A 27,106-nucleotide genomic window follows, 5' to 3' on the forward strand; every position below is an offset into this window, starting at 1 on the left:
TATCTGTACCTTCATCACTATGCTGGCTCTGCCTAACAAGTCCTCTTGAGTATTTTTGCTGTGCAGGGATGACAAGGCTCTTTTCTCTTTGTTTGATTTTCGCCTGCACAACGAAGCAAAAATATTTTGGTCTTGCGCGAACGCGCCCCGTCAAGGTGAGCAGGTTGAAGCACATGTGGGCCTTTTGTGAAAGCTGCAGACAAAGGAAAACAGAATGGCTTCTCCCCTCCAACCTTTTGTAAAGTATCATTCATTGTCCGTGTTTGTTTACTGCAAGTTTGATTATTTGACTTGTCATTGACGGCTTTTATCGTCCTGTGTGCAAAGGGCAGCCATAAACGGGAATAGAGTGTTTTATGCGCCTCCCTGCATAAACAGGGGATGAATGGATGGATGAGTAGATTTCATAATGTTCTCCTGTGCACACAGAAAGCTTTAGTGTTACGCGCTATAACCACTGAGTTATGAGTGTTTATCAAAGTTTTGGATTAAGTTTTTATTGTATTAATGAGGCTTTTATTTTAGAGCATCGCCAAGGCAGAGAGAGGCCCTCAACAGAAATAGCTGCGTAAGCAATTTTTGTTTTCTGCTTTTTGTTTCCACTTTATTAGTTAGCTAATGTTCAATTAAATTATCATTTTTTTCCCCCCTGGTAAATCACATCAGTTTCTGACCCAAATTACAAAAAGACTAATTTTAATTTTCCATCATTTAGAGACTTTTCGAGGCGAAACAACACAGTGTTATAGAAAAATGAGCTGTGTGTGTGTGTGTGTGTGTGTGCGTGGGTGTGTGTGTGTGGGGTGTGAAAAATGTTCACCTAATAAAAACAACCAGACAGAGACGGCTACAACACTGCGGCACAGTTTATATTCACCCTCACACCTGATTATGTGGAGAAAAGTGAGACTTGCACAGTAACTGCATGGACCTCTAACATGAAATGTTCTGGCACTGAATGGTGACCTCTATTGGCCTCAGAGTAACAATGCTGGTCAGAACTGGAGCAGAAAATGCACACCACAGAGCATTTTTAATCTGTCCCATCGGGCACCACTCTTATTTCTCCTCTCGAAATAGATTCTCGTATGTCATGTTGTTATTCTTTGGCATCGTTTGACTGTTTATTCATTTTTTTTTTTTTTATCTATTTCATCATATCTCGTCATCCTGTAGACAAAAGAAATCTGCATAACTATCGTGAGTTAGCTGCTCTGCCTATCTAAATGGAAAGGTTGTAAAAAAAATTTAAAAAAAATTGACCTGTGCTCTTTAAGTTGTAAAATGCAATAAGATAAAAAAGTACTTAGAAGTAATTAGAGTAGATAGGCTCAATTCGAACCCTAATAAATTAACTGTAAATAGCCCCACTGTTAACTTTCAAACTTTGAAGGTTTTCTTTTGTTTGTGTACAAAGTAATAAAGAGTAAAAATGTTTCCTTGAGATATGTCTCGGTGTGTGGACAAGTTGGAAAACATGCCGTCGAAGCCAGCTAAAATTTTTTTTAAAGTGACCCAGAATGGCTTGTAGCAAATGTCATTCAAAAAGACTCAATAGTGCAAAGTCATGACAACACATGAGATTTGCGCAGGTCAATTTAGTTTCCTGCACAAACATTCAAATGATGAGGCACAGAAGCCATGCTGTCCAGGCTGACACCCACTCTGCAACCTGTCTGACCAGAAATACCAGTTTCTCACACGCGACAGTCGCTGGGCGCTCCTTCCTGAACTCCTGCTTCTTTTTTTTTTTTTGGCCACTGGATGGACCAGCTTACCAATTTGATTGTTTGGCAAATATTAAATTTATTGTTATGACTTTAAATCACATCGTCTTTGCAAATATAGACTCATACAGAGGAAAAAAAGAGATTTCTGTCGTGTGTCCATTCTTCCAGTAATTTGCCACAGGAATAAAACCATATATTAATACAAAAATGTGGTCTTAATGAAAAGCATGTTTAATACCAGCTTAAAGGTCGTTTTGATCCTCATCGGAACGCATGTCAACACATTAGTCTAAATATTTCTATTGAGGCGATTGGTATCAAATTCCCACCAGATGTCAGCAACAATCTTAGTAATCCACACATAAAAAAAAGAAATGAACGTAAATTTGTCCATAAATTAACCAATAAAGTGGAACGGTATAGAAAATAAGTATAGAAAATAAGTAACAAGCACATGAAGAAAAAGGCGTGGAAAAATCAAAGAAAGTGAAGAAACCAGTCGATTTCGTTATTTAGAAACAAAACCAATATGCTACGTGAAACCATTATCAGCTGGTTTAATATTAACTGATGGCCTATAAACAGGTTTCTCATTACCAAAGTATTGCATAGAGTGGTGTGATGGTAAAGCAAATAGATGTTCACAAGAAAAGCCTTGCTGTTTTAAAACATACTAATGGCAGTGGTTACAGCTGAATTTCTGATATTCTGAATGTTGGAGCAGATGGAGTCATACAACCAGAAAATAACAGGTGCAGGCACAAAAAACCCAAAGTGATGCATGAACACTGGCCAAGAAAAGAAAAAATGTTACAGCTTGTTAAATGTTTGCTGTAGAAGTGAAATACTAAAAGGATTTCATTGAGTGCATTTGCAGTCATACTGACATGGGGACATTATAGTCTTATAGCAACTGACACTTCATTTCTTTGAAAAATCTGTCTGGCTAGCTAGCTTTATATCCAGCTAGCTACCTGGCTAGCTGGATATGTAAATCTAGCTTGCCAGATATAAAGCTAGCTAGCAAGATATAACGCTTGCCAAGTGTTATATCTTGCTAGCTAGCTTTATATATAGCTAGTTAGACAGCTGACTAGCTAGCTACAAATCTACCTAGCAAGCATTATAGCTACCTAGCTATCTGTTAGTCTTTGCACTTGTATTATTCTTATAACAAAAACACAAATTGTGATTTAACACCAATCATCCATTTTAGAATGCAGACCGTCTTAAGAAAATGTTCTATCATGTCTGCATCTGCTGTCTAAAAGGCATTTTTGCTGTTATCCTCCAAAAACCACATGACCTGCAGCCCAGTAGAATCTGTGGTAGTGATAACTTTGGTTGGATTATTTCAGATTTATTTGAAAGAAATCCAAACGGCACACTCATTAGAAAAGTTCACACACGTTTATTATAAGGAATATCCTATCATGTTGCTACTCTATGTTACAAGATTGTCGAAACAGCTGCAATTTTTGAGGGAAAGGATTTATGCCGTTACAAAAAGAAAACACATATAAAATGGTACTTTCGGGGTCTGACTGAAATATTTCTTTGTCAGACGTCATTCAGGGTGTCTTGACCCTTGGTGTTCTCCAGCCAGTGGGGAGGCCAGCTGGCCTTGACGCTCGGCCTCTCCCTCAGCAGAGCGTAGTACTCTGCCAGTCTGGGGTAACGCTTTTCAGACAACCTACAGAAAAACAAGTGGAAAACTCTTGAAACTGTACATGCTTTGATTAACTGCTGATCAAAACATACAAAAGAAGAGCTAAATGCAAACGTCACTTGTTTTTCTCACTCACCCAAATCTAAAAAGAGTGGCAACGGTTGGAAAAACGACTACATCTGCGAGCGTGAAAGACTTCCCTGCCAGGTTAGAGCCAGAACCCGTCTAGAAAAGAAAGAAGAGAGTTTGTACAGCAGATGAGAATATGTTACGGATTCTTCAGATAGTTTGTGTTCTTGAGCTGCGTTCACACGCCTTGTGCAAGAAGCCCTCCCAGAGTTTGAGCTCCGTGCTCAGAGCCTCTTTGCGTCTCTTCACAGCTGAGGCAAGCCTCTCGCCTTCGGGGACGTAGTACTCGTAGAAAATAACTGCAGCTGGAAAGATGAAAAAATGTGCTGATTTTTCAAATAAACACCTTGGACTTAAAAAAAAAAAAAGAAGAGATTGATATCTTAGAAATGGTAGCATTTTAAAGTATGGCATGGGATTTCAATAAGGAAATTAATGACCTTAGCAAAAAAAAAAAAAAAGGGTTTGAAACCAGGACCCAACTTATTATGAGTTATACTTTATAAGAGTTATCTACTACAGGTAAACAATTAATTTCTGACAACTCTTTATTCAAAACAATCCTGAACTAACCCTATAGGTAGGGAGAGAAGCATGTTCTGAGACTTGTAGCTGGTTCTCCCCTGTGGCGTCTGCATAGTTACAGCAAAATGATGCAACAGAAACATTACTGAAGCAACAGCAAAGAACAGCTTTTCTATTTAGAAGCAGAGAAGCTAGCAAAAATGTTCTAGCTGTGGTACATAAGTTAAAAAAAAAATAAAAATACAGCTGAGATTGATTGTTTGTTTCTGTTTTACAAGCTAGCATTGGCACAAGCAGCTAGCTGCTACAGGAAACAACAACCACCCCCCCCCCCCCCCCCCTGCAATTTCTGAACTCTTTATTCTGCAGATAAATATTGTGGAGAGTGTGTTTTAGCAGCTTTAAAACCAAGGGTAAAAAGATTTAGGCAACTGCTTCATTCTGACTGCTTTTCTTACTCAGTTTGTCGTAGAAAGTGAGGCCCTCAAACATGCGTTGGTACATCAGCGCTTGTTCTTCAGTGCTGTCTGGGATCAGTTTCGTTCCCTGAGACTTAAACTGGCTCTGGCAAAAACGGAGAAGAAAAAAAAAGTCACATTAAATGCTCACCATGTTGAGTTGTCCTCGGTCAGTGTACACATCTGTGTTTGTTTCAGATTCAGGCTTTAGTTGACGAAGTGGCCCCCCTCACCTCCAGGTAAAAACAGGCTGCGTAGGATTCGTTGACAATTACGTCTCCATGTTTAAAAGACGGCACCTAAAAGAAGGATTTTTAAAATTCATTTTCAATGTCGGTTCATTTTCAAATAAAAAACAAACAGAGTACATGTTTATTTACAAACCACATAAACTATAAATTTTCAGCTTATTTGCTTTTAACTTCACTCGCATACATCATTTATGTCAACCTGTTTTAATCATTTTTCTTGATTTTAGACCATTATTTCAACCTTTTTTGTACTCCTTTTAGTTCATACAGCGTAGTGAAAAAGAACTTTTTTTATTGACATCTGTTCTGCTTTTCTTGCAACAATTAAATGTTTCAACTCGTCGTTAATTTCGGACAAAAATAGTTTCCAAATAATAAAAAAAAAAGATACACAAGCCAACGTTACTGTGTGTGAAAAACTAACTTTTGGAAAAATATTTTGTGGCGTGAATAAGCAAAGTGTAACTTTGCAGAAGGTCCAGGTATCTCTGGTGTAACATTGACCAATTTTCTTTTTTCTTTTTTTTTAGAAAAAGTCAAACGTGAGGGTGTTAGTGTGATGATTTGGGTCAGCTTTGCTATGTGGATGGCTACATTTGACGAATCCACGACACGAATGCTGCTCTTTCAAGTGGCCTAATCAAAGTACAGACTTGAATCACGTAAGGTGATTTCAAATTTAAACTACTTTGCAAAGAAGAGTGGTCTTAAATATCTACTTTTTGTCTGTTTGAAATAAATAAATAAATAAATAAATAAGCTGTTTTTGTCTGATATTATAATTTGCTTCATGATTTGAAACATGTAAAAAAATTAAAAAAAATTTTTAAAAAGCCAAAATGGTAGGTAGTACTTTTCGTAGCACTGCAGTTTGATTTTGTGATCCACTGTTGGCAAAGAAATTCAATTTATTCATTATTTGACATCGAAGTATAAAATGTTAATTTAGAAAAAGCTTAGAACTGAAAGCTAGTAATTCATCCGTTATTCAGGAAAGCGACCTGCAACAACTACTCTCTGCTGAATCATTAACACACACTGTTATGTGACCTTCCCGACCTCCACATGCAGCATTGACTCAGGCACACCTCCATCTGCATACAAAGACACCTGCTGCTGGCCAAACATCTTGCTCATGAATGTGCTTTTCTCCCTACCTGACCCCTTGGATTGATGTCAAACACTTCCTGAGACTTGATCTCCTCTTTGTCGAAGGACAGCAGTCTGCTGTTGTAGCCCTGCAGCTTCTTCTCCTCCAGGGCGATCATGACCCTCCAGCAGGGAGGCGAGCCGGAGCCCCACAGCAGAGTCATGCTCTTGGCCATAGCTTCAGAGAGAGCTGCTACATCTAACAGAATAGATGTAAGCAAATGCTCTGTCCAGAGCGGTTTGTTTCTTTCAGTCTACTATGGGATTGGAGGGTTTGAAAACGTCTCATCCAATCACCAACGATGACCGACGCAGCAAACGTGTGAAAGGATTGACAAACGTTAGGCCAAACGATCGCGTTCGCCCGACACATGCTCTTGAAGTTCTTTGATGTCGGGTGAACTTTGAACAAAAACCCAAAGATAAAACCAGCAGTAAAAGTTTATTGTTGGGTGATGAAAATCACTCTGTTGTAGACACACGATAAAATTACTAGCTCAGTAGCTTGCCATTGTAGGGTTATCCAAACAACAGGTTATTTTCTATGGCTGGATGACTAAAGTCAATATTGTAAAAAAAAAAAAAAACTAGAAGAAAATAGAACAGTACTCTAGCATTAACTTTGTCTTGTTAATGGCTAAACAAGACAAAGTTAGTGATATAAACTTTCCAGCTCGAATTTGAGCGCATAAAATGAAAATTTACTTGGCAAGTGGTGCAAAAGTCCGGAGAACAGCATCCTGGGAGACCTACCAGACCAGCACCCAACCCAGGTATTTAAAAGTTGGGTTTTTTACCGATATCCTAATCCACCTGCCATTCAGCCCATGATGAATGACTGTTTGTTACAAAATTATAATCTGAAAATTAAAGTAGAGGTTGTCTTTCCTAAGTGTCCCCAGAACAGACTACTTTTATATTGTGTGGAATGCAGCAACAGTGAAAGGAAGCGGCTGAAAGTCTCACTTATCTAAATAAACAGTCTTTGCTGTAGTTGTGAGGGTTTAGCTGCATCAAAGTGTCATTTCAAGGAAGTTCTCTCCCATCATGCAAATACCATTAGCCGTTTTTCTTACAATGTGCCGTTTGGCCCCCAAAAGGAACTTTAAATTAATGCAGTTTTTATGAATGGCAGGGAAGATAAAATATTGATACGCTACGTGTCAATCAGTTAAAATATGTAAAAACAAAACTATGCCTGCAGAAAAGACAAGTAGTGTAAAATGGAAAATGAGCTTAAGGGTAATTTTTTGGTGGTGTGTTCAATTGTTGAGCTGAAGTTAGAAAAGTCTTAAATACCTTTACAACTACCAAGCACAACCAAACTCATGCCGAGCATCTGTGGGTATTGATTATACTGCAGCTCTTACTTTGAAATCCAGTCACTAGGTTCAACATTTCGAGAATTTATTGCCCATACAAGCATTTAACAACATACAGCGCTTGTTATTTTTGCAATCTCTCATACCTCACCGTCATCAAGCTCTCAATTTGGAGAAAAAGTCAAGTGGAATATTTTAAACCTGCTTTTATCTAACGATATTTGTTTAATAACTTGGGTTATTGAGCATAGTGGCCAAGTTTACCTCAGGATTCACCTGAGCTGATACAGAAACTGGCCGCTTCCTTTTTGAAGTAAAAGTCAGAGTTTGGAGTTGCTCCCTTCGAGCTTTTTTTTTTTTTTTTGTCGTTTCTTATCTATGTCCTTTATATAAGATCTAGCATCTACCTGTACCTAATAAGAATGTTGAGTATCTGTAAAACATCTGCTTTCTGTTTCAAAGACACACAACTTTTGGACCTCAGTTTAAAATAAAAAAAAAAAAAGCAGTTTTGAAACTACTTGTTCTGCTTTAAAAACCGGTGAAAAAGCCGGTTTCTGCTATTCTTGCACACCAAAAGTTGCACATCAACTGGCAACTAGTTGTGCCACCCTGGGAAAATCCATCTGACATCATTTGAAATAACCGGAGTTGACTAAGTACGGTGAAGGTTTTTTTTTTCTCTATACGTTCATTTAAAAAAAAAAAAAAAGAATCTGATCTAGAAAGCAAGCTTGCAATTTATTGTGTAATTTTCCACTTCAAAATGCCAACATAATGTAGATGGACGAGTTTTCAAACTCGCCCATCTACATTTTTGAGCCATTTAATCCAGGAATGTGTCAAGTTCCACTAACCAGAAGACACAATGCAGACGTTGGGGCTGGCAATCAACGTCAGCATCCCTATGACATGGTGGTGGCAGCATTGTGCTATGGGGATGTTTGGTTATTACAATGTGGGACATGGATGCAACATAAAAAGTGGAAAAGAAAAAAAAAAAAGTGAATTGGTGTGAATACACTGTAGATTCTTTAATGCTTTTACACAAATATATTTGTATTTCTCAATTATTTTACATTTGTGTAAAAATTTAATTTCCAGTGTTGTAAAACAATCAAAACTATTTTCTTTCTCTTTAAATAAAGGGAATGCAGTCTGGAAATCATTTAACGTCCTGCGAAGACCTGAAAGTGATAAAAGCAAACTTCGCACGAATGCATCGGAACCCTTTTAAAACTCATAAATGACATAAAACATTCTTAGACATGATGGTGCTGTCAACGTATTTTATTAAACTGGTAAACGTCACATTTAATAAAGAGACTAACGGGGGGGGGGGGGGGGGGGGGGGGGGGGGTTAAAAAAAAAAACAGGGAATACTCAAAAACATGGTGCCAGTTTCTCCAAACGTGCAGGACATGATGTTCATGTTTACAGCGAGAAAAGACTCGTTCAATGGAGGCGACCGACTCTCACATTATAATGAGATAAACACTGACCTACATACAGCACACAGCTGGGTCTCAGATGGTCTGAGAGCTGAACATGAAATGCAAAATTATGCAAAGGACGCAATTTTAAAGCACTGATTCATGCAAAGTCATTGCAGCATGTGACATTCGAGCCACCCTCGGAGTAGCGCAAACCAGTTTCTGACAATGATTTTCAAACGATAAGCCAGATAACACGGATCATTTTTATCTCTCACAGTCATACTTTGAACACCTTTAAACACACCGACCTTATTTGACCTATTCCACAATCATGGCCCCAATGTTTGTTTTTTTGTAGTGCAACATTTCTTGGGCTAGCCTCTGGATGTTGTGTAGAAAAACTTGAAGCAGAACAAACTTGTGGGAAGAAGGAAATTGTTAGACACTTGTTACACGTTTTTTTTTTTTCTATGCAGAAGTGAAAACAGATTGTAAGAGATGCAGCTTTAGTGGAAGGAGACCAACAAACGGCAAACTAAAATCATCTTCTGTCAAAAAAAAAAAAAAAAAAAGGAAAAAAAAACAGTTCAGAAGACGCCATCTTTGAAACTTTTTGACCTTTCAGAGAACAACATCTGAATCTTGTGTTAGTCATTCTTGATTACCAGAAGATCTGATTGACAGCTGAACTACAAGGCTCCTCGTGAGTGACTGGACCCGGTCCGGTTCAGATGTCCTTCAGGGTGTCTTGTCCCTTGGGGTTCTCCAGCCAATGAGGAGGCCAGCTGGCCTTGATGCTGGGCCTCTCCTTCATCAGAGCGTGGTACGCCCCCAGTTTGGGGTAACGCCCAGCAGAGAGCCTGTAGATCAAACAGAGACGTGAAAAACAGTGAGTTGTATTATTTTTATTTGACTATAATTTAATAAAAGATTGTGTGTCCAGGTCGTCTTAAAAAATTAAATTTCACCCATGCAAGCAAGGCTGGAGGGCAAAGAGACTCGTTGCTATGGCAACTGACTGACAACGCCACGAATGCATCAGGGTTCAACACCAGAAAACGCCCAAACATTTCCCACACAAAGATCAGAACATTCAATCTGTTACGGTGTTATGTTGTCAGGCCCGATGTTTATTTTGCGATCATTAATAACTGATTGCTGCGGTGGCAGATTAGCTCATTTAAACACCTGCTCTACTGATCTTTTCTTTAACTGAACCGAAACACCAAATTCCACAGCACATCTACATGTTAATGTTGTCACAGTCAAGCTAGCATAGCTAATTATCCCTCCCTTGCTATTTTTTATTCTATTAAAACTTTTTCCTAACTCTGTTATCCATTTGTCGTAGTTTGAAAATTAGTAGCGAGGCCCTTTTTCCTTTATGTGTACATTTAAGAGTTAGTGCAACATGATGACAACTAAAACCAATGGTAGTTTTTCACCTTCCAGGGCGAGTTGGGGAGGCGGGATCTTGCAACAGAAAAGTAAGTTAGGGATACTCAGACTGAAAAGTTTTGGCCAAACTTTATATCGGATATTAACTCTGCTGTTATGACAGCATTTACCAATATTTAACTTGATCAGATTTTTTATTTGATAATTCAATCGTCAGAATAAAATCAATAGATTCCTAAAATCATTGTTTACAGCAGCCCTAGAGTCATAACTGATAGGAATGTTGCTTGTTCTTACCCAAACCTGAAGGCAGTAGCAACGGTTGGAAAAACAACCACGTCTGTCATTGTGAAATCCTTTCCTGCCAGGTAAGAACCAGAGCCCAGCTACAGGAGGAGGAGTGGGGAGAACAAAGAGCCAGTTAGGGTGCAGCAGAACTCGTTTAGCTGCTTTATGTCGGTTGGGTCGTTCCCCAAACCTTCTCCAGGTAACCCTCCCAGAGTTTGAGCTCAGTGACCAGGGTCTCCGTGTTTCTCTTCAGAGCCGACTCGAGCCGCTCCCCTTCGGGAACGTAGTAGTCGTAGAAGATGACCGCACCTGGAAAGAGGAGAAATTTGCGGGTTTTGATCCAACGGGCGTAACGAGCGGCCGCTCACTTCTACAGAACGACCCCGACTCGTGTTCGTCGTACTCAGTTTATCGTAGAGCGAGAGGCCCTCAAACATGCGCTGGTACATCAGCGCCTGCTCCTCGGGTCCGTCTGGGATCAGCTTGGTTCCCTGGGATTTGAACCGACTCTGCAAAACAGAACGGTCATGATTTCTTTTTTTCTTCCCTTAATCATATGCAATTGTGTAGATTGCTGCTTGCAGACTGGCTTCCTCACCTCAAGGTAAAAGCAGGCTGCATAGGATTCATTAACAACAACATTTCCATGTTTGAATGATGGAACCTGGAGGAAAATAAAGAAATGAAATGAGAAAAGAAAATAAACAGAAGGATTACAAGTGTTTGCTTTAGTTTTCTCAGAATTTGAGGAAGGTGAAGCTACACCTAATCTAACTTGAAGGGTTATGAGTTGAACATATTTACCGAAAAAGTTTATTTATTTATTTATTTTTTTATCTAAAAAGCATTTTAAAATTTTGGACAGTTTTTGTTTAATTACTGTGTTCTTTCAGCAAATGGCTTTTTTTTTTTTTTTTTTTTTTTAAATCTGTACACTCCTGGTAGCGATTAGTTGATCCCTGAATTGGTTGACGATCATTTCAATAATCAATTAATCACAACTAATTCGATTAATCGTTTCAGCCCCTGGACTTTGACTGCACCGTTGCTTTTTTTTTTTAAAAGCCATTCTTATTTTGTTGCAATCATAAACACAGTGCCATTGCATAAAGCAAGTTGAAAAAATAAAAGCTTACAATGATTATTACGGCTTGAAACAAAACATTACTTCACAACGTAGTTCTTAGGTGTGCTTTTGAAAAAGTATTCAAACTAAATTTCTTCAAATTACACAGCAGTAGTCTCTGTTTGTGTTTATTCCAGCTAATAAAAAAGGGGAATATTATCAGAAAGTTTTATGCACACTTCTAAAGCGACAACAGACAAAAAAAAGGATTCTGCAGATTTCTTAATTTCTGTAAACATACGATGGTATCACTTGAAATGCTTATCGGTTCTACTGGAAACTTTTGACAAGTTCTTTTGGAAATTTGACTAACGTAGAAAACATTATAAGCCTTTCCTTCAACAAGTTGTTCTGTAAAATGTGTAAAATGTACTTATGAATATTACGGTATAGAAGAAAACCCATTTCCAAGTTGAGGATTCATTGCTATTCACTGGGTGAACTGTGTGTGACTTGGCTGAAGTGGCAGGCAGGCCTTCATTCAGGGTTATGAAACAATCAGAACCGTTTTTATGCAAGAGGCCTGACATGCAGCTGAGCTTAAGGGAGGCGTTTAAATGCTGTAGGAAATTTAATGCAGCTGGGTGTGAAACTAATCAAATAATCACATCCTTGGATTTTTGTGCCCGGAATTTCACTTTAAAACCAAAGCACTGGAGAGGAGTAGTTCGGCCTTTTTATTAGTTTTAATACAATCAGAGCGACTCGGGAACATTAGTCTGCAAAATGTTTGTTTCAGTGCGGCACTGCTTTGCAGAAACTTCAACCTACCTGCCCCCTGGGATTGATGTCGAGCACTTGTTGGGACTTGTGCTCCATTTTGTCGAAGGACAGCAGGACGCTGTTGTAGCCCTGCAGCTGCTTCTCCTCCAGGGCGATCATGACCCTCCAGCAGGGAGGCGAGCCGGAGCCCCACAGCAGAGTCATGTCCTGGGCCATGATTTCAGGTTCAAGAGCTTCAAAAGTCACGCTTTCGACGAGCTTAGCAACAGTCAAGTCTGTCGCACAACAGGCACTAGGCGGAATTTCGCTTTCTTCGATTTATACGCCCACGGGAAAAAAAATAATAACGAGCCTCTGTTGCCACCCAGTGGTAGAGAGAGGTAACTGCATCTCCAGAGGTCAATGCTGCGTTCAGGCCGGGATGGAAGTCGGAGCAGTAGACGAACTCCACACACGACATGAGGACGTTCTGACTGACATTCAGAAAACAGTGGGACTTGGTGTTTGTTTTAGCGCTAAATGTTGGCAATGCAAATAAGAAACAATACATTTACATGATTAATGAATTCAAGGACAACGACAGCACGTTCACAACACACTCCTGGCCTTGTTCTTTTACTAGTCTGTGTGCTGTTTATCCACTCTTATTCTAAACTGAGATAAAAAATTACATGATTTCTTTTGGAAGATAGAATTCAAGTAAGTGCCACATTACAGATTTTTATAGATTTAAAAAGTGTGTTATCCCCCCTCACAGCTATGTGCTACTTTGTGTTGGTCTATCACTTAAAAGTCCTGAATAATAAAAGTTTGTGTGCATTAACAACTTAGCGACAGATCATAACTGGTTTTTACATGTAAAATGTCAAATGAAAGAAAAGAAAAGAAGAATGTGATGTTCTATTAATCAAATCTGGAAAAACAGGAAACCATCAGACAAACAGTCACAGCACAAAACAAGACCTGTCCTGCATGCCCTGTCCCACAGGACTCAGAAAAGGCAACTGGAACACTCCTTGAAAGAATAGATATTATGTGCCATTTAAAAATACATAAAATAAGTTCAAGACAAAAAAAATTACATCAAATACCACAGGAAGATGCATGAAATAACGACACGCTTGCTTTGAATCTTCACTTTTTCCAATTTCTGTGAATTAGCTGAACATTTGTAAGTATAATAAATATTTTCTAGCTTCCAAGACATGGTGAAAATACCTTTATACAATCTCACTTTTACAAATGACTTTGGCCTCCGATGTCTAAGCTTCACTGAAGTACACCATGTTTTATTCTATAGAGCTAAAAGGAATTCTAGTGAAAACAAAATAAGACGTAGAAGTGGATTTTCCACAGTACTTACAGTTATGCCAATATTTCAAAAGTTTGTCATTGTTATGGATGAATGAAACATGTGCTCTGCATTGTTTCACAGTATAATTCTGCCCTATAGTTCTTATTCTTGCAAACAAAGATGCATTATAAGTTTTCTGCACCTTAAATCGTCTTTGGATTTACAAAAGTTTGGCAATCTTGTCATTGTCGTGCTTATGGATTATTTATAGCTACTTTTTTGGAAATTTAGAAATTAATCAATATGTAATCTGAGTTTTTCCTGATCTCACACCAGTACCATATGTGTGACGCATAAGGAAAAATGCCTGGCCCTGTTATCTTCCATCTTTGCTACTTTGTTACATATTTGTTGACATATTTTAATGGCCGACAACAATAATAAACTGTTGGAAAAAAACATTTATTTATTGAGGGGTAGCCAAGTCATACAAAACATGATGTCAATTCAGTTATTAATAAATGAACTGTGATTAGTCACATTTTCTGAACATCTGATTTCAATTTTCAGCTGTCTTCAGATGTCCTTCAGGCTTTCAGATTTTTGTTCAATTAGGAACCACTTTGGGGGCCAAGTAGCTTTGATACTGGGTCTGTCCTTCAGAAGGTTGTAGTATTTGGCCACTTTAGGGTATCTCTCTGCAGACAGCCTACAAAACAACAACAAAAAAACCCCCTCAAAGTCAGGATGGTGATGACAAAGATCTGTCTTCCAGCAAATACCAGGCTTAGTTACATACCCATAAGCGAAGGCGCAAGCAAGGCTTGGAAAGACAACAACATCGGCCAAGGAGAATCCTCCTGCTAGGTAGCGGTCTGCAGCCACCTTAAAGCACAGAACAAACAAAAACATCAGCATAACGTGTGACTTTTTCCAGGTGTCTTTGTGTGTGTGGTGCTCAAACCTACGTTCTCCAGGTAGCGCTCCCAGAGTTGAAGCTCAGTGACCAGATTGTCCTTGTTTCTCTTCAGAGCAGAGTCATGGCGCTCTCCTTCAGGGACGAAGAAGTCGTAGAAGGCAACCAGTTCTAAGACAGATCAGCCAGTGTTAATATTACTGTTTCTGTCCTGAGCATTGTTTGAGTTAACACAGTAGTCCAAGTGTACATGTATGAATGGAACTAACTCAGTTTCTCATATAGACTGAGACCCTCCATCATACGTTGATACATCAGAGCTTGCTCTGTAGGGTTGTCAGGGATCAGCTTGTTGCCCTGAGACTTGAACTGATTCTTTTACCGCAGGAGACAAAAACAATAAAATCATAAAAACTTCATTTTCAAACAATACATGTATGATATTCAGTGTGCGCCGTACTCTACCTCCAGGTATAAACAAGCTCCAAAAGACTCATTGATTATGTTGTCTCCATGTTTGAAGGCAGGAAGCTGGTAGGAAGATGTTGACATAATGATGTTAGCTGGTAAAGTTCATCTTGTGGCATTTCTACTTGATGAAATGCAGAATATTATCATCAGACTTGTAATTATGAGGTACTTTTTTCTTCAACACCATATATTTGTAAAATAAAAACCCTGCTAAGTGCTGTGCTAAAGGAGTTGTGGTGTAGCATGGTACAACTGTCCCCGGTCTGACCTGGACATTGTTTCAGAGGTCAGAGTACATTTTGTAATCAACAAGGGAGAAATTAAGCAATTTATCTCTAATGCTGACCTAATGATTAACGATTTATATTGGCCTTAATATTTTTGCTTTTTCATTCAGATGGAAATGAACAACCTTTCCTGTCTCTACGTGAGCAACTGCAACAGGCTGAGATCAGTTCTGTTGAGATTTGAGTTTCTATGCAGAAATGTATGTATCCTCTAGTAACAGTCCACCTTGCAACAATTGAAAAAGTGCGGAAACAAAATTTTCAGTCGTGTCAAGTAAAATTCAGAAAAAAAATAAATAAATAATTCAAGCAGTATTTAGCTGTGCACCTACCTGTCCTCTGGGGTTGATTTCCAAAACCTCTTTAGATTTATGCTCCTCTTTCTCAAAAGACAGCAGTTTTTGTTTGTATCCCTGTAGTTTCTTCTCCTCCAGGGTGATCATGATGCGCCAGCTAGGAGTGGATCCGGAGCCCCACAGCAGAAACATCGACTCCGCCATAGTTAGACACAAACCTCACTGCTCTGTCTGGGAAATGTGGTCAAGAGCAACTCCCACTCTCTAATTTATCAAAAATCGACTGTTCAGGGCCACGCCCATTAGTTGGTGCCTCACTCAGAGAACAAAAAAGGAGGTGAACAGTCATTTGCTTTTTTTTTTTTTTTTTTTGCAGAGTGTGTTTAACACGTCATTTCTTGTGAAAGCGTCCGTTGGCGCTCCTTCGTGTCCAAACACTTCCTCACTCCATCATTTAGAAGACAAAGATTTCTGGGACGGAAATCTTTGTCCCAGAAACCTGGGACAGAAAGACAACCAGCATTTCGTCAGGGGTTGTCTTTGCAACTACAATCCTCACAAACTCCACCTTTTTCTCAGGCCATAATGCGAGTTTCTAGGAAAAACATTACACCACCTCACTAACCACGTGCACACTGTCAAACTACAGGATGTTTTACCTGATGAGGGCATTTACACATGTAATGCAGAGTGCTCTGCGTGTCCGCTACAAGTTTCATCATTGTAGCGTTTTTACACTTCACAAAAAATTTCCTCTGAAATCAAACACTCCTCCATTTCAGTCACTCCTTTTATAAGCACTTTGCTAAAGAGTTTGGGATGTAATTTGGGCCAAGAATGCTGCCTCACAGACTGTGTAATAATTCTCAGAACACAATTTGTTATCAACTATTTACAAGCAATTTAGCTGTTATATTGATCTAATGACTAATGATTGATAGTCTGAATATTTTCGTTTTGGCGTTCAGATGGAAATTAACAGCTTGTTTTATCTCTATTTGAACAATCACAAGTTGCAGTCGGTTATGTTTTAAGGTGAGATATTAGTCCAAAGTCAACCCTTATATTTTGCTTTGTCACTGAACCTACAATCATCTTATGGAGGAAAGGTTAAAACTGTAAACGTCAACCCTACCCCTCACTCCATCAATGTCAGTGATACTGTCCATCAGTAAGATGTTTAAAATGAAGTTGGACAAGCCACAAAAGGCGTATCAAGCTTCTAGAAAGCAAAGTATTTCTATGTAGGAATTTACGGAGAGTTGAGATTTAGCAGATAACAGGAAGGCTGGATGCGAGAATGCCAAACCTGCTCTTTTATGGCGTTAACCCTTTCATGCATGAATTATGATCCTTTGTGTCAGAATTTTTTTTCCATTTTTAAAAAAAAATGTCTTAAGAATTTTTTTTCCATTTAAAAAAAAAAATATCTTAAGGCATAAAAAAAGGTAGGAAATTTTTTTTGTAAAAACAATTTATTTTTTATTTTTATGTGATCAATTGTAATTTTGTCCAAATACAAAGTTATTATTTGAAAAATACATCAGTAGTATTGTTCCTTAGGGGTTATCTGATGTCACAATATTTTTTTTACTTGCAAGAGTCGTCTACAGTAGAAGGAGGGACCGGGTCGGTTCTCATGCTTCTTTGTCTGTCGGCCATATTGTATTTAACAAAAATAATTTCTTGCATTTGCAGCTGATGGCCAGTAGTTGATGGTATATTTTATGATGCATTAGTGTCCACTTCAGTGGTCTGTGTGCATTTATAACATAAAAATCCACAGAAAGCACAAGAAAATGGCTTTTAGATAGCTGTCCACTGTAGTGACCACTATGCATGAAAGGGTTAAAGTGTCCACTTTTGTTGGAATCTACAAATTTCAGGAGTCTTTTGGAAATGTTACTCATGCATTTTTCTCAACAAACATGTGTTGAGAATAATTAATTCTGTGTTTTTGTTCTATCTCTTTTAGCTAGTTGCCTTAAGCTAAAGCTAAAGGAAATGACATGTCAGGAAACGCCTTCAAAGCTAACGGTAGAGGAAATGATACACTAGGGAACGGCCTCTCTAGGGCGTAGCCTTGACAGAGGCTATCAAAGGAAGTTACCAACTGTTGTTTGTTGCCTTTTGTCCTGTTACCTCCTAAAGGTAGCATGGAGTGTTGTCAAGAAAACCTAACCCGAGACCAAGACCAAGACTTTTAGGGTCCAAGACCGAGCCAAGACCAAGACCAGCTCTCCGCGCTACATGACACAATAAGATGTGAAATGTGATCAAAGTTGCTAATCAAATTGATTTGAAAGATTCACATTGGCATAAAAACTCCTAGATATTAAATACTTAGAGCTGGAATAAATTTAACCAATATTAAAAGCAGAACAAACTCTTTGTTCTGCTTATCTAAAAGGATAACGCCCTGGGCATTTGCCCATATCATTGATGTCAGAAATCATCATTATCTGCACCATTAAACATAGCAATGGAGGCAATGCCCTGATGGTAAACAACGCTCAACTATGAACGCTGACCAAAGAGCAAAAATTAACCAAGCACAAGGCGCTCACCATGACTGTCCTCACCTTCTCTCCCACTGCTTGAAGCCAGGTAGCAAAATCAGTGTCACAAAAAGTAGGTATAGACTGTATGCAACGCATAGGGGCGCTGCACTAGAGAGGGCGCCAAAACTGGTCTTCTTTTTTTCAAGTAGGAATATTTTGTATTTAACAGTTGTTTGTGAATGTATGAAATTATCAATAACAGAGGAACGGCACTGATTAGGGGCTCTCCGCTCCTTCACCTCCCCTCCCACACAGGTCGATTGGGCATGTGCCCCTTCGAGAACGAACTCAGGCTCGTTTTTTTCTTGACCCTCCAGCAGGGAGGCGAGCCGGAGCCCCACAGCAGAGTCATGTCCTGGGCCATGATTTCAGATTCAAGAGCTTCAAAAGTCACGCTTTCGACGAGCTTAGCAACAGTCAGTCTGTTGCACAACAGGCACTAGGCGGAATTTCGCTTTCTTCGATTTATACGCCCACGGGGAAAAAAATAATAACGAGTCTCTGTTGCCACCCAGTGGCAGAGAGAGGTAACTGCATCTCCAGAGGTCAATGCTGCGTTCAGGCCGTGATGGAAGTCGGAGCAGTAGACGAACTCCACACACGACATGAGGACGTTCTGATTGACATTCAGAAAACAGTGGGACTTGTTTGTTTTAGCGCTAAATGTTGGCAATGCAAATATGAAACAATACATTTTACATGATTAATGAATTCAAGGACAACGACAGCACGTTCACAACACGCTCCTGGCCTTGTTCTCTTACTAGTCTCTCTGCTGTTTATCCACTCTTATTCTACACTGAGATACAAATTACTATTCTTCTTTGTGTTGGTCTTTCACTTAAAAGCCCTGAATAATAAAGTTTGGCAATCTTGTCATTGTCGTGCTTATGGATTATTTATGGCTACTTTTTTGGAAATTTAGAAATTAATCAATATGTAATGTGAATTTTTCCTGGTCTCACACAAGTACCATATGTGTAATGCACAAGGAAAAATGCCTGGCCCTGTTATCTTCCATTTTTGCTACTTTGTCACATATTTGTTGACATATTTTAATGGCCGACAACAATAATAAACTGTTGGAAAAAAACATTTATTTATTGAGGGGTAGCCAAGTCATACAAAACATGATGTCAATTCAGTTATTAATAAATGAACTGTGATTAGTCACATATTCTGATTATCTGATTTCAACTTTACAGGGCACACTCACACATCTAACCTATTACATTACACACAAATTGAAAAAACGGGTGATCTAGCCATGTTAGCAAATTATACTAATTATATTTTTTATTAAATGTGTAATTGCAATTTTCAGCTGTCTTCAGATGTCCTTCAGGCTTTCAGATTTTTGTTCAATTAGGAACCACTTTGGGGGCCAAGTAGCTTTGATACTGGGTCTGTCCTTCAGAAGGTTGTAGTATTTGGCCAGTTTAGGGTATCGCTCTGCAGACAGCCTACAAAACAACAACAAAAAAACCCCTCAAAGTCAGGATGGTGATGACAAAGATCTGTCTTCCAGTAAATACCAAGCTTAGTTACGTACCCATAAGCGAAGGCAAAAGCAACATTTGGATAGACGACAACATCGGCTAAGGAGAATCCTCCTGCTAGGTAGCGGTCTGTAGCCACCTTAAAGCAAAGAACAAACAAAAACGTCAGCGTAACGTGTGACTTTCTCCAGGTGTCTTTGTGTGTGTGGTGCTCAAACCTACGTTCTCCAGGTAGCGCTCCAAGAGTTGAAGCTCAGCGACCAGATTGTCCTTGTTTCTCTTCAGAGCAGAGTCATGGCGCTCTCCTTCAGGGACGAAGAAGTCGTAGAAGGCAACCAGTTCTAAGACAGATCAGCCAGTGTTAATATTACTGTTTCTGTCCTGAGCATTGTTTGAGCTGACACGGTAGTCCAAGTGGAGTGTTTGAGTGAAACTTGCCTATTTTCTCAAGAAAGGGAAGACCCTCCATCATACGTTGATACATCAGAGCTTGCTCTGCGGGGTTGTCAGGGATCAGCTTGTTTCCCTGAGACTTGAACTGATTCTTTTACCGCAGGAGACAAAAGCAATAAAATCATAAGAACCTCATTTTCAAACAATACATGTATGATATTCAGTGTGCGCCGTACTCTACCTCCAGGTATAAACAAGCTCCAACAGACTCATTGATTATGTTGTCTCCATGTTTGAAGGTAGGAAGCTGGTAGGAAGATGTTGACATAATGATGTTAGCTGGTAAAGTTCATCTTGTGGCATTTCTACTTGATGAAATGCAGAATATTATCATCAGATTTATAATTATGAGGTACTTTTTTCTTCAACACCATATTTTTGTAAAATAAAAACTCTGCTAAGTGCTGTGCTAAAGGAGTTGTGGTGTAGCATGGTACAACTGTCCCCGGTCTGACCTGGACATTGTTTCAGAGGTCAGAGTACATTTTATAATCAACAAGGGAGAAATTAAGTAATTTATCTCTAATGCTGACCTAATGATTAACGATTTATATTGGCCTTAATATTTTTGCTTTTTCATTCAGATGGAAATGAACAACCTTTCCTGTCTCTACGTGAGCAACTGCAACAGGCTGAGATCAGTTCTGTTGAGATTTGAGTTTCTATGCAGAAATGTATGTATCCTCTAGTAACAGTCCACCTTGCAACAATTGAAAAAGTGCGGAAACAAAATTCTCAGTCGTGTCAAGTAAAATTCAGAAAAAAAATAAATAAATAATTCAAGCAGTATTTACCTGTCCTCTGGGGTTGATTTCCAAAACCTCTTTAGATTTATGCTCCTGTTTCTCAAAAGACAGCAGTTTTTGTTTGTATCCCTGTAGTTTCTTCTCCTCCAGGGTGATCATGATGCGCCAGCAAGGAGTGGATCCGGACACCCACAGCAGATACATGGACTCCGCCATAGTTAGACACAAACCTCACTGCTCTGTCTGGGAAACGTGGTCAAGAGTGGCTGAGCAACTCCCACTCTCTAATTTATCAAAAATCGGCTGTTCAGGGCCACGCCCATTAGTTTGTGCCTCACTCAGAGAACAAAAAGGAGGTGAACAGTCAATTGCTTTTATTTTTTTTGGCAGAATGTGTTTAACACGTCATTTCTTGTGAAAGTGTCCGTTGGCACTCCTTCGTGTCCAAACACTTCCTCACTCCATCATTTAAAAAAGACAAAGATTTCTGGGACGGACGCATTTCGTCAGGGGTTGTCTTTGCTACTGCAATCCTCACAAACTCCACCTTTTTCTCAAGCCATAATGCGAGTTTCTAGGAAAAACATTACACCACCTCACTAACCATGTGCACCCTGTCAAACTACAGGATGTTTTACCTGATAAGGGCATTTACACATGTAATGCAGAGTGCTCTGCATGTCCGCTACAAGTTTCATCATTGTAGCGTTTTTACACTTCACAAAAAATTTCCTCTGCGTTCAGATGGAAATTAACAGCTTTTTTTTTATCTCTATTTGAACAATCACAAGCTGCAGTCGGTTATGTTTTAAGGTGAGATATTAGTCCAAAGTCAACCCTTATATTTTGCTTTGTCACTGGACCTACAATTATCTTATGGAGGAAAGGTTAAAACTGTAAACGTCAACCCTACCCCTCACTCCATCAATGTCAGTGATACTATCCATCAGTAAGATGTTTAAAATGAAGTTGGACAAGCCACAAAAGGTGTATCAAGCTTCTAGACAGCAAAGTATTTCTATGTAGGAATTTACAGAGAGTTGAGATTTAGCAGATAACAGGAAGGCTGGATGCGAGAATGCCAAACCTGCTCTTTTATGGCGTTAAAGTGTCCACTTTTGTTGGAATCTACAAATTTCAGGAGTCGTTTGGAAATGTTACTCATGCTAGTAACAAGCATGTGTTGAGAATAATTAATTCTGTGTTTTTGTTCTATCTCTTTTAGCTAGGAAACGCCCTGCTGCAGGTTCTTCGTTTCCCATACGATTATATGATTTTAAACAAACAAGAAAAATATCAGGTTTTAGTTTTTTTGTTTGGTTGTTTATTTGGTTATTTTTTGCTATCTGGTGTTTATAACCAATATGAATCGCCTTAAACCTGTTGCTAGGCAACATTCACACAGGGCAGCCATTTCCTGGATTCTTTTGGGTTTACTTCTGTTCTGTTCTGTTCTGTGTGTTCTCTCTGATGTTTCTCAGTGTTCAGGCTCGTACTCTCACCAAGCTGACCCACATCCATCAGACTCACTGGTTTTTTTAAGCTCATCAAAACATACCTTCGTTCAAATATGAGCAATGGCCGCTTGTCCCAGTTAGCAGTGGTCTCTATTGAAAACAGTGTGGCACGGTCTATTTCATTTGATGCTATACTTGACAAATGGGCAAGTGCAAAGTCACGGAATGTAACAGTTTAAATGTCATAAATGTTAAAACTCTGACATGGAGTTCAGGCTGTAAGATTTCATATTTCCGCTACAGACAATGTTGAGCACTGAGTGCCACTACTGTTATATATTTGTACTTTATTAAACTTCTTATTTGCTTATGATTGAAATGATCACCTGATATAATATGTAACATCAAAAAATTCCATAATATGACTACTGCATTTTGTAAGTACATGACTAAGGGAGGAAAGCTGTATGAGACGGGTGGGGGTCGGGGGGACGCCGATGATGTGTTTGCATCCACCTCAAAAAAATGTAGTTGCGCCCCTAAGCACAATGCTGTAATGTTTGCCGTCATGGCAGACATTACAGCTGCCACTTTGAACAAAAACAGTCAAAGAGCAATGCGCATGCTCTTTCGTTCTTATGTTTTATTTATTTGCTAATTTATAAATATCAATGTATATAATTAAATAAACTTATGATAGCTACTGCAGTGTACGCAGAGCATTACAAGAACAAAGAAGGGCTCTCAATGAGGCTGCAGCCTGTTTTTATTTTCTTTTGAAATCTGTGATATATCTTCACCTTCAGGAAGGATTTTCACTCTCATTATGTATTTGAACTTCTCTCTTTTATTTACTTCAGCGCAGCTCAGTTTTTAACAAACTCTGTAGCTTTCGGTGTACTTCTAAATCTGCTCCTTTAGTCGCATCTTTTCGGCCCTGCTACTGCCTCTAGTGGCGTGGGGGTGGTAACACAACAATCTAATTATGTTACTAAATCAGAATACCACAAAGTCTTTATTATTTATTATTAATTCTGGTATCACTGGAGCCGTAAAATATAAATTACCTCACAAAAGAACATACATTTTCATTTTCTTAAGGAAGTAGAGCTAATTAAATGAGACAAGACCTGAAATTGATTCCAGTTTCAGCTCAACTTTGCTGAAAACACTGCATCTTTAAGAACTGTTCTCAGAGACAAATGGTCTTGAGACTAAGACCGGTGTCGAGTACAACACTGGTAGCATGAGAAGTGGACCAGCTGTATTTTTGTATTAATAAATGGAATTCATGAATTCAACTCGCCGACTCTTCTTCAACCTCATATATCAAGAACGTAGCAAGGAAAACGGATAACTCTCCACACATGCTAAAGGCTAATGTAAGATGCAAAGGGCAGCTAAACACGTGGCATCCATTGTAATATTGTTTTGGTTGTAACATATTTGTGAGATCAGCTAATCACTGATTCTAAAGGCAGCCTTAAAATGTGAATTCTGTTATACACGTGTATTTTCTACAGTAAAATAGAGTCTCTATTAACTTCCACTCATTTTAGTAAATATGTTTATGCCTAAACCTGACATTACTTTACTATTGCTAGTCTATTCTTAACCCTCACCTTAACCAAAACTCAATTCACGCCACCAAAAGTACCTGTAGCGACTTTCCACAGGTTACAGGTTTCTTACGTTTTTGACTTATATGTCACACTTAAGCTTCTCAGATCATCAAACATATTTTAATACCAGATAATAATAAACCAAGCTGACAAAACAAGCAGTTTTGAATTGACTTTATTGAGTGACAAAGCATAACATCCATTTAGTTATTAGTAAATGAACTGTGATTACCGGTAGTCTAATTTTTTTGATGATCTGAGTTCAGGTTTATAAGTAAAACCCACACGACACATCTGACCTGATACATTATCCACCAGTAGAGAAAACATGTGACGTTCGACCTGTATGAACAAGGTATAGTAATCATGCTACATTAAGTTTGTAATTTCAAAAAGAGAAGTACATTAAGAAAAGATGAAGACAGTGTTTTCATTGTTCAGATGTCCTTCAGGCTTTCAGATCTTTGTTCGATTTGGAACCATTTTGGGGGCCAAGTAGCTTTGATGCTGGGTCTGTCCTTGAGAAGACTGTAGTATTTGGCCAGTTTGGGGTAACGTCCCGCAGACAGCCTAAAAAAGACCAAGACCAAGTCTTGATGTTGATGAGAACGATCTTTCAGCAAACATCGAACTTAATTACATACCCATAACGGAAGGCATAAGCAAGGCTTGGAAAGACGACAACGTCGGCCAAAGAGAATCCTCCTGCTAGGTAGCGGCCTGCAGCCACCTTGATACACAGAAAAAACGAAAACAGCACTGTCGTCAGCATAACGTGTGACTTTCTCCACGTGTCTTTGTGTGTGCGGCGCTCAAACCTACGTTCTCCAGGTAGCTCTCCCAGAGTTGAAGCTCAGTGACCAGATTGTCCTTGTTTCTCTTCAGAGCAGAGTCATGGCGCTCTCCTTCAGGGGAGTAGAAGTCGTAGAAGGCAACCAAGTCTGAAACAACCAGTGTTGATGGTATTATTTCTGTCCTTAGTATTTTTCAAGCTAGTATGGTAGCAGATGTACACATGTATGAATGGAACTAACTTAGTTTCTCATATAGAGTGAGACCCTCCATCATACGTTGGTACATCAGAGCTTGCTCTGCGGGGTTGTCAGGGATTAGCTTGTTTCCCTGAGACTTGAACTGATTCTTTTACCGCAGGAGACAAAAACAAACATAATCCTGGGAACTTTACTTTCAAACAATACATTGATGATATTCACTATGAACTATGCTTTACCTCCAGGTATAGACACGCTCCAGTAGACTCATTGATTATGTCGTCTCCATGTTTGAAGGTAGGAAGCTGGTAGGAAGATGTTGACAACACAATAATATCAGCTGGGAAAGTTCATCGTGTGGCACTGCTACTTGATTAAACGCAGGCATTTATAACCACTTTGCTAAGCGCTGTGCTAAAGGACTTGGGATGTAAAATGATACAAGTGTCTCCGGTGGGACTAGGACTGTTCGACAGTGCTCAGAGCAGAACTATATCGAACCCAATTGAACCATGACCCAGTTAACTGAACTGGTTAAATACCAATAACAAGCTAACAGCAATGCATGTCTCCACATCATATGCATTCAAACACTAAAGCAACATGTTAAGTTGTAGAAATTGTATATCTGTTAATGTTTGTTGAAGATTTACTTACAGACAAATGAAAATACGCGTTATAATACAGGAGATATCTCTATGTTAAACATGTCAGCCATATTGGAATTTGAGGTGAAACCTTTGTATTAAAAGGGCCTTATGGTTCATTTGTCAGTTTTCAAAATTTAAAATATACCAGGCAGATAAGTAGGAATATTTCTTTCTTAAAGACTTTGTAAAAACCTCTAATTGTTATTTCAGATTGTTTCATTCATAATTGTGACAGTGTCAATTAAGTGACACTGTCACTTAATTGCAAGATTACATATGGAGCCATTATTTGTAGCAGTTCCTGCCTTACTGCTTCCTGCTGAGCGGTTTCCGCCACATCTCAACTTTTAACAACAGCCTGTCTCAGGTGACGGGTTGACAACAATGGGAAAAACAGGAAAGGCTTAGCATTGCCTGTGAGACCACCATGGCTGTTTCAACACCTTCTAGTTTTTAAGTTGTGCTAAAAGGACAGTCGAAGTTTCACAGGTTTCAGTGGGACGTTTTCACTTCCTCTGCTTCTTACGTGGGGAGAAAATACTGGTTTATAAAACTGACTGTGAAGGAGTTAACCGACCTGTGATGTTTCCCGTCAGGATCAGTGGTTTGCAAACGTTTTTGTGAGTTTCACCTCGGTACGTTATAGCTGCTATAAAAAAGATTAAAATAAACATTTGTTTCCTTTATGAAAAAATCTAAGAAATGAAAAGAAGCCAACAAAAAAAAATAGCATTAGCACTGCATCAACTGAGCACAGTTGTAATCCTCACTTCAACTCAACTTTCCATTCATGTACTTCTTTACCGAAGGAGCTTTTGTAGCTGATCCTACTTGTGAAAGATGACAATGACTGGATTGTCAAAATGGACGTTTTAATTTTATTTTAAGCAAAAGGATTGCTATTGGTCGTACTGATTTGTTTCTGGAGAGTTTGGCTTCTCATTAGCAGTCGGTCACAATCAAAAAAATGAACAGAAACACATCACAAATTTCCATTTGTAACTCCATTCTAAATTATTATTAAAAGGCACATTGCTGCAGGAACAGTCTAAAGCACAACAGTGTTCAGGTGAAAATACACGATTTGTGGACTGGAACAATCGCAACAAGCTGCAATCAGTTCTATTTTAGAATAAGACAAAAGTTCAAAGTCATGATCTTGTATTCTGCTTTGTCATTGTACCTGCAGTTAGCTACCAGAGGAGAGGTTACGACTGTAGACTTTGACCCCCCGCCCCCGACGGGGCCCCAGTCCTAGCAGAAATTTAACAGTCCATCTTCAAACTTAATTCTCCGTAGCACCAGCTTAAATCGTGAAATAAAAACCTTTCAAGCAGTGTTTAGCTGTGCACCTACCTGTCCTCTGGGGTTGATTTCCAAAACCTCTTTAGATTTATGTTCCTCTTTCTCAAAAGACAGCAGTTTTTGTTTGTATCCCTGTAGTTTCTTCTCCTCCAGGGTGATCATGACGCGCCAGCAAGGACAGGATCCGGAGCCCCACAGCAGATACATGGACTTCGCCATAGTCAGACACAAACCTCACTGCTCTGTCTGGGAAACGTGGTCAAGAGCGACTGAGCAACTCCCACTCTCTAATTTCTCTAAAAGTCGGGCGTTCAAAGGCCCACCCATTAGTTAATGTCTAACTCAGAGGTGAA

The 27,106-nt window shown here is 39.0% G+C and overlaps 5 protein-coding genes and 1 long non-coding RNA gene across 6 annotated transcripts; 1 reads left to right on the forward strand and 5 right to left on the reverse strand.

Moving 5' to 3' along the window:
* Positions 1-3,117: 3,117 nt before the first annotated feature.
* LOC116731574 (glutathione S-transferase A-like) lies at positions 3,118-8,272 on the reverse strand. Its single transcript, XM_032581404.1, has 6 exons — positions 5,920-8,272; positions 4,745-4,810; positions 4,512-4,617; positions 3,715-3,833; positions 3,536-3,624; positions 3,118-3,423 (listed from the first exon to the last, which is right to left on the reverse strand). The coding sequence occupies exons 1-6, from the start codon at positions 6,085-6,087 to the stop codon at positions 3,291-3,293; spliced, it is 681 nt and encodes a 226-aa protein (XP_032437295.1). The 5' UTR covers positions 6,088-8,272; the 3' UTR covers positions 3,118-3,290.
* Positions 8,273-8,508: 236 nt separating this feature from the next.
* LOC116731573 (glutathione S-transferase A-like) lies at positions 8,509-18,411 on the reverse strand. The gene is made up of 7 exons (XM_032581403.1): positions 18,340-18,411; positions 12,253-12,366; positions 10,954-11,019; positions 10,759-10,864; positions 10,546-10,664; positions 10,365-10,453; positions 8,509-9,529 (listed from the first exon to the last, which is right to left on the reverse strand). The coding sequence occupies exons 1-7, from the start codon at positions 18,391-18,393 to the stop codon at positions 9,397-9,399; spliced, it is 681 nt and encodes a 226-aa protein (XP_032437294.1). The 5' UTR covers positions 18,394-18,411; the 3' UTR covers positions 8,509-9,396.
* LOC116731579 (uncharacterized) lies at positions 12,336-18,836 on the forward strand. The gene is made up of 2 exons (XR_004341599.1): positions 12,336-12,445; positions 18,420-18,836. It is a non-coding gene; the product is annotated as an uncharacterized LOC116731579 (long non-coding RNA).
* On the reverse strand, positions 13,940-15,733 carry LOC116731575 (glutathione S-transferase A-like). The gene is made up of 6 exons (XM_032581405.1): positions 15,505-15,733; positions 14,880-14,945; positions 14,684-14,789; positions 14,467-14,585; positions 14,298-14,383; positions 13,940-14,207 (listed from the first exon to the last, which is right to left on the reverse strand). The coding sequence occupies exons 1-6, from the start codon at positions 15,670-15,672 to the stop codon at positions 14,075-14,077; spliced, it is 678 nt and encodes a 225-aa protein (XP_032437296.1). The 5' UTR covers positions 15,673-15,733; the 3' UTR covers positions 13,940-14,074.
* A 268-nt stretch (positions 18,837-19,104) lies between the features above and the next one.
* On the reverse strand, positions 19,105-20,957 carry LOC116731578 (glutathione S-transferase A-like). The gene is made up of 6 exons (XM_032581409.1): positions 20,776-20,957; positions 20,163-20,228; positions 19,967-20,072; positions 19,751-19,869; positions 19,582-19,667; positions 19,105-19,492 (listed from the first exon to the last, which is right to left on the reverse strand). The coding sequence occupies exons 1-6, from the start codon at positions 20,941-20,943 to the stop codon at positions 19,360-19,362; spliced, it is 678 nt and encodes a 225-aa protein (XP_032437300.1). The 5' UTR covers positions 20,944-20,957; the 3' UTR covers positions 19,105-19,359.
* Positions 20,958-23,965: 3,008 nt separating this feature from the next.
* Positions 23,966-27,045, reverse strand: LOC116731576 (glutathione S-transferase A-like). Its single transcript, XM_032581407.1, has 6 exons — positions 26,805-27,045; positions 25,038-25,103; positions 24,841-24,946; positions 24,629-24,747; positions 24,451-24,536; positions 23,966-24,376 (listed from the first exon to the last, which is right to left on the reverse strand). The coding sequence occupies exons 1-6, from the start codon at positions 26,970-26,972 to the stop codon at positions 24,244-24,246; spliced, it is 678 nt and encodes a 225-aa protein (XP_032437298.1). The 5' UTR covers positions 26,973-27,045; the 3' UTR covers positions 23,966-24,243.
* Between the last annotated feature and the right edge of the window lie 61 nt (positions 27,046-27,106).

Source organism: Xiphophorus hellerii, chromosome 13, assembly GCF_003331165.1.
Source record: "Xiphophorus hellerii strain 12219 chromosome 13, Xiphophorus_hellerii-4.1, whole genome shotgun sequence".
In the NCBI taxonomy this organism is placed as follows: domain Eukaryota; kingdom Metazoa; phylum Chordata; class Actinopteri; order Cyprinodontiformes; family Poeciliidae; genus Xiphophorus; species Xiphophorus hellerii.